General features: G+C 44.9%; 1 protein-coding gene across 2 annotated transcripts in view; it reads right to left on the bottom strand.

The window, feature by feature from the left end:
* Positions 1–12985, bottom strand: part of PDZRN4 (PDZ domain containing ring finger 4) — a 265975-nt gene that overhangs the window by 41152 nt on the left and 211838 nt on the right. For both annotated transcript variants that reach the window (XM_073619931.1, XM_073619932.1), the window contains one exon: positions 9743–9844. In XM_073619931.1, coding sequence (XP_073476032.1) covers positions 9743–9844 — 102 coding nt within the window. The remainder of the gene's footprint in view (positions 1–9742; positions 9845–12985) is intronic.

The raw sequence follows: 12985 nt of genomic DNA, 5'->3' as shown, positions 1-12985 counted from the left end.
CCCCTCACAGATACTCTAGGAATGAGCCCTCCTGTAAAATATTGCATCAAAAATTGTAATTACATGCCCCTGTTAAACAGGGGCTGAAAAATTGGGCCTTAGCCACTGGTGGAGGCGCCCAGAACCAAAAATATTCTTACAAGCTATCAGCATGATCATTGAGGAGGAAGAAGCACTGCTGCTGGTGCCACAGCACTGCAACCCCTCACAGATACTCTAGTTGGAGCACAGGAAGGAGCCCTGGTGCAAAGTATTGCATCAAAAATTGTAATTACACGCCCCTGTTAAACAGGGGCTGAAAAATTGGGCCTTAGGCACTGGTGCTGGTGCCACAACACTGCAACCCCTCACAAAAACTCTAGTTGAGTGCAGCAAAGAACCCTCCTTGCAAAATATTGCATCAAAAACTGTAAATACACGCCCCTGTTAAACAGGGGATGAAAAATTGGGCCTTAGCCACTGGTGGCGGTGCCCAGAAACAAAAATATTCTTACAAGCTATCAGCATGATCATTGAGGAGGAAGAGGATAGTCACTCAGCATAACAGGATAGTCACTCAGCATCAGCATAGGCAGTCTTGAAGGGATCTGACTTTTCAAAAACAATTATTCGGTTACATCAGCGTCAGGTGCTTGGTAGCTGGTGGTGATCCAAGACTGATTCATTTTTATGAAGGTCAGTTGATCGACCGAGTCGGCGCACAGGCGCACCCTGTGATCGGTTACATAACCTCCAACAGCACTGAATGTGTGTTCCGAAAGAACGCTGGATGCAGGACAGGCCAGTAGCTCAATTGCATACTGTGCAAGCTCTGGCCAGTGATCCATCCTCAAGACCCAGTAACCCAGAGGATTTTTGGTGGGAAAGGTGTCCAAGTCAGATCTTGCCCCTAGGTATTCCTGTTCCATGTAAAACAGACGCTGGCGATGGTTGCTGGAACCGATCATACCTTGGGGCTGCGGACTAAAAAATTGTCTGAACACATCGGTCAGGCGGCCACCTTCTCCATCGCTCCTTCTTTGACTGACCAAAGCCTCAGCAACACGTTGTCTAGGAACAGGAGTTTGTAACCTCCCAGTCTCTGGGAACGCGTTGCACAGACCTTTTTACAAGGCCACCCGAAGATGTTTCATCCTCTGCTCCCTCTGCAACCGCAAGATAAGGTCCGCAACCTTACCCTTATAACGTGGATCAAGGAGGGTTGCTAGACAGTATTGATCCCTCTCCTTGATACCACGAATATGGGGATCCTTCCGCAGGCTTTGCAGGATCAGGGAGGCCATGCAGCATAGGTTTGCTGAGGCATTCGGTCCAGAGTCCTCTGGGTCACTAAGGACGACATGATCTGCAGCCACCTCCTCCCAGCCACGTACAAGTCCATGGGTTTCTTGGGACTGTAAATGATCCCTTAAAGACTGCTGCTGATGCTGAGTGCCAGGCTCCACCTCCATGCTGACACAATCCTCCTCTTCCTTCTCCTCCTCATCCTCTTCCTGTGTGATCGGCGGGCATGCAGGAACACTGGATAAAGGGGGCCTTGAGAGCTAAGGAAGTCCTCCTCTTCCTGCCTCTGTTCTGCCTCAAGTGCCCTATCCATTATTCCACGCAGCGTGTGCTCCAACAGGTGGACAAGGGGGACAGTGTCACTGATGCATGCACTGTCACTGCTCACCATCCTCGTGGCCTCCTCAAATGGTGACAGGACAGTGCATACATCCCTGATCATAGCCCACTGGCGTGGAGAAAAAAAAACAAGCTCCCCTGACCCTGTCCTGGTGCCATAGTCACACAGGTACTCATGCAGCATGGCCAACGTTGAGTTCCACCTGGTGGGCATGTCACAGATTAGGCGGTTCTTGGGCAGGTTAAATTCCTTTGGAGGTCAGCCAGCCCAGCACTGGCATTATATGACCTGCGGAAATGCACACAGACTTTCCTGGCCTGCCTCAGGACATCCTGTAGGCCTGGGTACCTGCCCAAGAACCGCTGCACCACCAAGTTAAGGACGTGAGCCAAACAGGGCACATGGGTCAGTTGTCCCTGTCGGAGGGCGGAGAGGAGGTTGGTGCTATTGTCGCAAACCACCATACCTGGCTTAAGCTGGCGTGGTGTCAACCACCTCTGAACCTGCCCCTGCAGAGCTGACAGAATCTCTACCCCAGTGTGGCTCCTGTACCCCAAGCACACCAGCTCAAGCACCGCATGGCATCTTTTGGCCTGCGTGCTTGCGTAGCCCCTTGGACGCCTACGGAGCACCACTGGTTCTGAAGTCAAATCACAGGAAGAGGCCATAGAGGAAGAAGAGAGAGGTGTGGCAGAATCACCACTAGTAGTATTTTGCAGGCGTGGGGGCAGAACAACCTCCAACACTACTGCACCTTGTCCTGCATCCTTCCCAGCTGCCAGAAGAGTCACCCAGTGCGCGGTGAAAGATAGGTAACGTCCCTGTCCATGCCTGCTGGACCATGAGTCAGCGGTAATATGCACCTTACTGCTGACCGCCCTGTCCAGCAAGGCCAAGACATTGCCTTTCACATGCCGGTAGAGAGCCGGAATAGCCTTCCGTGAGAAAAAGTGGCGTTTGGGAACCTGCCACTGAGGAACCGCACATTGCACAAACTCACGGAAGGGGGCAGAGTCTACCAACTGAAAATGCAGCAGTTGAAGTGCTAGCAATTTAGCCAAGCTAGCATTCAACCACTGGGCATGTGGATGGCTGGGAGCGAACTTCTTTTGGCAGTGCAGCAGCTGGGGCAGGGAAATTTGCCTGGTACAATCTGACGTTAGTGTACCAATAGCAGATCGCCCCCAAGTACTTGGCTGTGACACACCTAATTCTACACCTTTATTCCTCTCAGTGCAGGTCTCAGAGAGGACTGAAGGTATAGTGGGGTTGGAGATCCCAGCTGATGAGGAGCAAGGAGAGGTCCTCTTTGTTCTTTGGTGTGGGTCTTTTAGGTACGCTTGCCAACGAACTGCATGGCAGGTCAACATATGTCTGGTCAAGCATGTGGTGCCCAAGCGGGAGATGTTTTGGCCACGAGAGATATACTTGAGACATATGTTGCAAATAGCAGTGGTGGGATCCGATGCACTTGTCTCAAAAAAGGCCCACACCAAAGAACTTTTGGAATAACGCGCAGAGACAGCAGTGGCCTGCACATGCTGAGCTCTGCGGTGTGATGCAGTCGGTGTGCTGCCCTTAAGCTGGCCCCTGGAGGGCATCCTGCCTCATTGGTGATGTGCCTCCTCCTCCTCCTCTCTCCTATCAGGCACCCACGTGGAGTCAGTGACCTCATCATCCCATCCCTCCTCATGACTGGAGCAAAGCTGGCAGTATGCTGCAGCTGGGGGAACATGACTGCCAGATTGCTGTCCTTCTTGGACACCCCCTCTCTCTGGGCTCACGTTACTGCCTTCCTCTAGCTGTGTACCATCATTGGAGCCTTTAAAACGCTGGGCATCCTCCTGGAGCATGTACCCAACACTGTGGTCAAACAGTTCGGGGGACTCCTCAGGAGGACATGGTGGGGCTAGGGAAGGAGTGACTGATGCCATTGAGCCGAGGGAAGAGGCCGCAGTGGCAGCTGCTTTGCCAGACAAAGTATCCTGAGCCTGGGTGAGAGAGAATGAGGAGGATGAGGACGGCTTGGTCATCCACATCAACACGGCCAGCTGCCGTAAAAAAGGACAAGCATGTCCCACGGCCACGTGCTGATGAGGATGCACCGTCTCCACGACCAGCACTGTTGCCTCTAGACACAGAGCCTGCTTGCCCTCTTTTATTGGCTTGTGACTGTCTGCCTCTCCTTGTTGGCCTTCCAGACATACTAATGGCCTGCAGTGAGATGTAGCTGCACAAATCTGGGATGTATATATATACTGATACTGCAGCTAGCAGAATCAACTGCTTGCCTGTAGTATTATTAGTATGATAACACCAGCAATTGTCTTCAGGTAACTTTAGGTGAACACTGTGCAGAGGACGCAGTACACTAACTGTAAATACTGTAACTGCCTGCCTGTGGTATTAAAAGGAGCAGAACAACAGCAATTGTCTTTAGGTAGCTTTAGGTGCACACTGTGCAGAGGACGCAGTGCACTAACTGTAAATACTGTAGCTGCCTGCCTGTGGTATTAATAGGATCAGAAGAACACCACTAAGTTTCTTCAGGTAGCTTTAGGTGCACACTGTGCAGAGGACACAGTGCACTAACTGTAAATACTGTAGCTGCCTGCCTGTGGTATTAATAGGAGCAGAACAACAGCAATTGTCTCCAGGTAGCTTTAGGTGCACACTGTGCAGAGGATGCACTACACTAACTGTAAATGCTGTAGCTGCCTGCCTGTGGTATTAATAGGATCAGAAGAACACCACTAATTTTCTTCAGGTAGCTTTAGGTGCACACTGTGCAGAGGATGCACTACACTAACTGTAAATGCTGTAGCTGCCTGCCTGTGGTATTAATAGGATCAGAAGAACACCACTAATTTTCTTCAGGTAGCTTTAGGTGCACACTGTGCAGAGAACACAGTGCACTAACTGTAAATACTGTAGCTGCCTGCCTGTGGTATTAATAGGAGCAGAACAACAGCAATTGTCTCCAGGTAGCTTTAGGTGCACAATGTGCAGAGGACGCACTACACTAACTGTAAATGCTGTAGCTGCCTGCCTGTGGTATTAATAGGATCAGAAGAACACCACTAATTTTCTTCAGGTAGCTTTAGGTGCACACTGTGCAGTGGACACAGTGCACTAACTGTAAATACTGTAGCTGCCTGCCTGTGGTATTAATAGGAGCAGAACAACAGCAATTGTCTCCAGGTAACTTTAGGTGCACAATGTGCAGAGGACGCACTACACTAACTGTAAATACTGTAGCTGCCTGCCTGTGGTATTAATAGGATCAGAAGAACACCACTAATTTTCTTCAGGTAGCTTTAGGTGCACAGTGTGCAGGGGACCTACTACACTAACTTGTAAATACTGCAGCTGCCTGCGGTACTGTACTAATAGGATCAGAAGAACACCACAAATTTTCTTCAGGTAGCTTTAGGTGCACACTGTGCAGAGGACGCACTACACTAACTTTTAAATACTACAGCTGCCTGTGGTACTGTACTAATAGGATCAGAAGAACACCACAAATTTTCTTCAGGTAGCTTTAGGTGCACACTATGCAGAGGACGCACTAAAATAACTTGTAAATACTGCAGCTGCCTGCGGTACTGTATTAATAGGATCAGAAGAACACCACTAATTTTCTTCAGGTAGCTTTAGGTGCACACTGTGCAAAGGATGCACTGCACTAACTTGTAAGTACTACAGCTGCCTGTGGTACTGTACTAATAGGATCAGAAGAACACCAATAATTTTCTTCAGGCAGCTTTAGGTGCACACTGTGCAGAGGACGCACTACACTAACTTGTAAATACTGCAGCTGCCTGCGGTACTGTACTAATAGGATCAGAAGAACACCACTAATTTTCTTCAGGTAGCTTTAGGTGCACGCTGTGCAGAGGATGCACTGCACTAACTTGTAAATACTGCAGCTGCCTGTGGTACTGTACTAATAAGATCAGAAAAACACCACTAATTTTCTTTAGGCAGCTTTAGGTGCACACCGTGCAGAGGACACACTACACTAACTTGTAAATACTGCAGCTGCCTGCGGTACTGTACTAATAGGATCAGAAGTACACTAATTTTCTTCAGGTAGCTTTAGGTGCACACTATGCAGAGGACGCACTACACTAACTATAAATACTGTAGCTAATAGGACTAATAGGATCAGAAGAACACCAGCAATTTTCTTCAGGTAGCTGTAAGTACTTTAAAACACCTGCCTGCCTGTCAGTAGTAGGAAGAGAATAACAGGAACGGATCTAGCTAAACTGAATACAGTGTAAATATATATATGTTTATATACACTGTAAGTGCAGCTAACTGACTCTCCTGCCTACTCTATCTAACTTAAATCAAATTACACTGTCTCTCTGTCTATCTATCTCTCTCTCAACGCCGGAACACACTACACAGGGCCGCCGTGCAGGTGGCCTTATATAGTGTGGGGCGTGTACTAAACCCCCTGAGCCATAATTGGCTCTCTTTACAGACGGCGCTGTGATTTACCAAGCATGCGGGTCATAGTGCATGCTTGGCCAATCATCAGCCAGCAATGCATTGCGATGCCGCAGTGAATTATGGGCCGTGATGCACCACTCGAATTTGGCGAACGGCCCATATTGTTCGGAATTCGGCGAACGACCGAACAGGCAAAGTTCGAGTTGAAGATGCGTTCGATTCGAATACAAAGCTCATCCCTACTAGGCAGTAAGTCACAGGCGCTGGACACATCACTTGTTGATCTATGATTCCCATACTTTATCAAAGGCATTCAATGAATTGTTTGTAGGCTTAACAAATCTGCATTCTTATGTTTAAAATAATAACAAATGCTGTTAAGCATTACAAGACGATTACAAGCAGATTACAATTTAATAAACACTATTTACAATGACTATGTGCATTAGGGGAGATCCTTATTTATTATCTTTTCATATTGATAAGTCTTGTGTCTTATTGAAAGTATTCTTGTTTGTGTTTTTATTTTTTTTTATTTTTCATTAGCATACAAAATTAGCCCATGCAGGGGCCAAACCTTGCCCACGCAGGCAACATACCGCAACAGGGCACAACATACAACATAAACAAACTAACTTATACTATAACCCCAATGTGGGGAGAGGTTCAGTTCAGGAGAATCTGTGCTCAAATTGGTACCAACAGTATAATGCAACATGAGAGTAGTTGGGTTAATATACTAACAGACTAGAGCAGGGGTCTCAAACTGGTGGCCCTCCAGCTGCGAAACTACAAGTCCCATCATGCCTCTGCCTGTGGGAGTCATGCTTGTAACTGTCAGCCCTGCAATGCTTCATGGGACATGTAGTTTTGCAACAGGTGGAGGGCCGCCAGTTTGAGACCCCTGGACTAGAGATATAGGAATTGGTTACTGCATCAGTTGCCGTGGTATTATCATCTAGCCAACAGGTCCATACCTTTTCAAATTTTTGTGGACAACCCCTGCCCGAGTAGGTGGCTTTATACAGGGGTAAACTGGCATTCACTAGGCTTTTCCAGAATCTGACAGAGGGGGGAGACGATTGTTTCCAGTTCATCGTAATGGCCTTAGTACAATAGCAGGGATATGAGTATTTTCCTGGCTCTGAGCATTGACAGTTGTTCCACCAGCCCCAGCAGACAATATTTAGGATCATAAGGAGCACGAGTCTTAGTGACCTTAGCAATCACCTGGAGTACTTCTTTCCAATAATGTTCGATTGCTGGGAAAACCCAAAAAATGTGGAAAAAGTCACCCGGTTGATAGGAGCAACACCAGCATGCCGGAGAATGCGCCGGCGACATCTGGTGCAGCCCATGAGGTGTGTAGTGAGCTCTATGCACAATTTTGTATTGGACCAGTTTGTCCCTAGCTGAGAACAGAGGGGAGAAGGGAAAGTCCCAAATCTCCCTCCAGTCGTCCTCATCCAGCTCCGGTATGTCCTGTCCCCCACGCATTTCCTGCAGAGGGGGGACAACTCGGGGCTGGCAGCAACCAGCAGGGACCCATAGAGCTGAAATGTGGGTTTCTCCAAGTCCTTCACCCGAAGGGTGGATTCGAGCTCTGAGTATGCCAATTTAACTGGTTGGCCTAAGAACTGACACCTGCAGGCATGAGTGATTTGAAGATACCTAAAATGGGCCCATGCATGCACATTAAATGTGGTGTGTAAAACGTGAAAGGGGGTGAGCTCTCTGTTGGTGATAACATGCTCAAGGGTCAGTATTTTGTATTTGACCCAGGCCTGTGGATCCGGGATGGTATTGAACTGTGATAGGTTAGGGTTCAGCCACAGGGGGGGGTGAGGAGACCAGGAGTTTGGCTGGGGTGACCTCAGCGCCTCACCCACCTTCCACGCCCACATAGTGGTACGCATAGAAGGGGTGAGATGGTGAGGCGTTTTAGGCCCCCTGAATAGCAACCCCTTTAAGGCCTCCAGAAACCCCACTATAGCCACCTCCAGCACGACCGCAGAGTTGGTCAGGTCTGACTGCAACCACCAATCACAAGCTGAGGCGGTCACAAGCTGAGTGGCCAAGAAATACTTGCGGCAATCAGGGAGAGCCAAGCCCCCACTGTCCATAGGCCTGATCAGAGTGGTGCATTTGAATATAGGCGGTTTAGGCCCCCAAATAAAGGAGAGGAAGAGTTGCTTAAGAGAATTAAAGAAAGTTTTGGTCAGCCATTGTGGAGATTTCCGAAAAATGTACGAAAAATTTATATAAAAAAAAAAGAACATAGGAAAATGTGAAGATGTAGTATGCACAATGAAATTGCTTTCCACTGAAATGTTTGTAGTTTTGCTTGGAAAATACAAGCTTGAATGGTTGGTGTAGTCTATTTACTTAAAGTGGTTATAAAGTCAGAGTGAGATTACTGTCAGTCCCTCTGTTATACCAAGATCTACTACACAGATTAAATGTTAAAATTATACCGTTAAATACCTTATTTCACATCCCCTCTATGCAGCCATGTGACCTCCCATCGCTCTTCTCCCCTGATCTAAGGGCTACAGCGGGAGGGACTGAAATCCGCCTCTGACGTCAGCCGGGAGGTCACGTGACCACTGTGATATCCGCTCAGCCCCTCCTGCTGTAGCCCTTAGATCGGAGAAGGAGAGCTGCAGGAGGTCATGTGGCCGCACAGAGGCGATCTAAAAGTAGGTATTTAGCGCCATCATATTAAAAAAAACATTTACACTGTGTAGTATACCTTGGTATAACAGAGGGGCTGGCAGTAATCCTCCTCTGACTTTACTGCCAGCTACCAATAGCGACAGGAGGGGCAGGGAGGAGATCACTCACACACAAAAGCTGACAGGCAGGGAGGGAAGGTAAGAGGGGAGAGAGAAGAGAGACTGCGGGGTGACGGAGTCACGTAACCTGATAACGGTAATCATGGATCAGCAGCTATGATTACCATGGTCAGTTTACATAGGGTAACACAGGAACAGGCATGATCAACCAGGTTTTTTACAGCATAGAAAGGGGCAGATTAGACAGAACAGGCACTATGCTGTTTAACCTGCTTTAGAGGAACAGGATTGCTTTTTTTTTTAGGGTTACAACTTCTTTAATGCTGTGGTATATGAATCCTAATAGATAGCTATGTAGATACTGTAGCTTATTCTTATTAGGGAAGAATGTTTCTTACTGTAGCAGAGGGATAATTTTATGATCTACACATATTACACTATTCAGTGTTTTTCCTATTATTTTTGCACACAGTTTATGCCTGTTATCCTTCTGATCAGGATCACTCTGGGTTGTTGGTAAAGCAAAGGGCAAGCATTTACTACAGATCACACATTTTCAGCCTCAGTAGATCAGACACATCCAGTTCTCAGATGCCATAGAACTGTTTTCATTTTTGTTCTAACTTATGTCTTTTATATTAAGTATAGAACATCCTTTTATCATATTGCTTTTTTTGGACAAGCTATTAAAATATTCTAATATGTGGTCTTTAGTGCCCCAACTATTAGTGCTAACAATGAAATTCCAAACCATAAAAAAACATAAGTAAAACATCATCTGAACAAAAAGGGGACCACAAAGTAAATAATATTTTTTTTACAAAGAACTTCAGAGCTTTCCTTGTCATGAATCTTTACTAACCGGTATGTCTGGCCTTGCTACCAGGAGGACAATTTTCCTACATTCGTCATTGGAAAGTAAAATCACTGCCTCCTCTCTGTTCTGGATATCCTGGCCATTAATCTGCAAAAACAAATGAAACTTGTAAATGAGGTGCTATTTTCACAAAGTAGCATGCAATCAAAAAGAAAATATCTTTTCATTTGTGCCAAGCATATGGACAGCAGGAATCAAGCAGTGGGCTCATTGTCAGACTTTGGTGGTAAATACCTGCACTCAATTATGCGCTTACCATACGAACAGTATTGATCGGTGAAGGATGGCAAACATCAGAGGAAGCAGTTATGTTCATAAATGTCCAAGCTGCACCCCAGTAACATACATCTAGCAACACAATTAACCAGCCTCTGACAGGTGACGTTCATCTTTCTCCGTTCAGAGTAATGGAAGTGTCACTCTGAGATAATAGTGCTGGTGGAAGGAAGGATGGCAGTGCTACAGCTAAAATCAGTCATACTGCAGGCTTGCGCAAAGCCAATTAGAAGTCTACACTATTATCTCTCACGGGGCAGTGCTTAAAAGACAATGTTGATTGTAATTCAGATTTATCATTGGAAAATCTTGTAAAACCACTCCAGTGCAGAGCAAACCAGAAATGATAAATAGACAATTAATTTTATAAAAAATATATATTTTTTGCTGCATTTAATTTAGGTTTTAGCAGTGCAACATATAACTAGGTACATACATAACATAGAAATAATTGGATGGCTGTGTTGTCAGCTCTGCCTGTTGTGCAGAAATATACAAAATGAATACCACTCATTAAAGAGCTTCGTTATTTTAATATATTTCATATAAAATAAATTTAAGAAGAATGGATATTTCTGTGGTTACTAAAGAGATGGCTGAGCCTCTTATATACATATGGTGCATGACCTCGAACATCTGTATCATGATTCATGACCAGAGAGGCGGTAGATCAAGCACATACGTGATGAAATAGCAGGGCTTTGCATCACAGAGAAAGAGACCCAATTATAATAATGAACATCCCAGGAGTTTAGGTAAAAAATGATCTCTGTGGGAAAATAAAATGCTCTACAAGCACAAGTTTTCATAATTACAACTAATTTTGTGTAGGGATAATTCATTTTGAAAGCTCCTCTGCCATGCAGGCATTCTGCTTATTCACAGTTTTAAATAAGAATTGGTGTCACTGTAAATCATATGTCAATACTCTATAGTGATGCATTTATATCTTGTAATGAACACAAAACTATGATTATAGATTATTATTAGATTGCAATAAATATAAAAAGATCATTTCTGTAGAATGTCAACCTTCATATAAAAGTTATAGATCAGAGAGATAGCTAAAATCTGATTAAAATCTTAAATTTGATCCAGGAAAAATCCGACTGCCTCTCGGGGGATAAGGAACGATTTTTTTCCCCGGCTGTAGCAAATTGGAGCATGCTTTGCTGGGGTTTTTCACCTTCCTCTGGATCAACTGTGGGTGAAAGATTGTGTATATGGGATTGTATGTTTTTTTGGTTGAACTAAAAGGACTTGTGTCTTTTTTCAACCTGACTATGTAACTATGTAACTATTAACCTGTAATGTTCACATTTAGGACGCTAATAACAAGTTCACTTAATAGCTTATAGTCCATCCCTCACTGTCATACTTACCTTCTGCTCTCTCATTCGCAAGCAAGGCTAAATACCCAAAACTTCCTGTTTACTCACTTCCATTTGATTTTTAAAGATCTGGGTGCCTGATAAGACCAGTAGCTTTGACCAGAATGGCTTTCTTTAACTTGGATTTAGCTGGCTCTTGGGTAAATCTGTGACAGGTCCACTTTAAGGATTTTTTTAAAGGCATTTATGCACTGATTGGTGTGGCTGATTCAAATACTGATTGAGATAATCAGTCAGTATTGGGTTAAACCCTTCCACGCTTCTATACACACAATAATGGGTATTCCTTGGATAATATATAAAAAATATGCTATGCCAATTGTCACCCTTGCTGAGAAATGTACCCTTCTATAGGACAGACTGTATCTACTATGTCATTTTTGATTTTGTCTTTAGTACCACTTTATATTTTCCTCAACAGTTTGTGGGCCATACAATATTACACTAAGGGGTGTATTTAAAAATAAAAGAAATCACATAGCTGTTCCTCCATAAAAATTGCGGGTAAATTCCTTTTATGCAAATGAGCAGAATTAATTGTTCTCTGGCTATATTCTCTGCAAATTTATTGCTATTCATTGTGAATGGGGAAAATACTGCGTTATGGTCACTAGACGGAGCTAAGGAGTATACTTACTTCCTATGATACTCTGCGTCATATAGTAGAGTCATGATACAGAATTAAGGAATCATAGGGAGAATTCAATTTTCAAAGTGTTTGTTATTTTCCATAGAAATTACAAAAAATTTGTATCAAGATGCATCCCTCTAAGGACTTCGATGAAGCATATAGCTAAGTTTGGGTTTCACAGAATTTAGGTAGGAACCACAAATCGAATCCTTGGCAGATTAGCTCATTCCCAATTCTGAATATCAAGAAAAATACTTCAATGTGGATAGGTATTTAGAAAAATATTCTGTTTTGAAAAGGGATCATTTATTTTTTAAGCCACAGGTTTAATTGTAGCAGAGTTTTGATAATTTAGTTAAAGTGATACTAAAAGTTCATTTTTTTATTTTCTAAATATGTTCCTTTAAGGTAGTGTACTGTTGGTTCACTTACCTTTTCCTTCGTTTTCCTTTGTAAATGCTCTTTACTGTGTGTTAATTTTCAACTTCCTGTTCCTCCTCTAGAAGCTTGCCCCATCTGCATTCTGGCTGGGGGTTAGTCAGCGTGCTGGCCCCCTCCCTTGGGACTACATCCCTACAGGGAGACGCTGTGTGCGTTCACAGGCACGGGAGCTGCGGGCGTGCCTAAGATGCTGTAGATCCACCTCCGTGCCTTGCTATTGTAATCTAAATGACCATCTCAGCACAGCCCCGCCTTTACTCCGCCCTACCCTGCCTCCTTTTTTGCTGAAGTGGAAGTGTGGCTCAGGTTCGTCGCCACACAGTGAAAAAGCGGCACTGCGCATGCGCGATGCCGCTAAGCATCAAGGAAATTGTAGTTTCTTTGAAGCCATGACGTTGCTGCAGGGAGCATGCTCGAAAACCCGGAAGTTGAGGAGAACATACAGAGAGGAAAGGAGGAAGTGCTGATAAAGCCTTTTTATCTAACAGG

Source organism: Aquarana catesbeiana, linkage group LG03 (genome assembly GCF_042186555.1).
Source record: "Aquarana catesbeiana isolate 2022-GZ linkage group LG03, ASM4218655v1, whole genome shotgun sequence".
Classification (NCBI taxonomy): Eukaryota; Metazoa; Chordata; class Amphibia; order Anura; family Ranidae; genus Aquarana; species Aquarana catesbeiana.
This window is presented reverse-complemented; position numbering and strand designations above follow the sequence as displayed.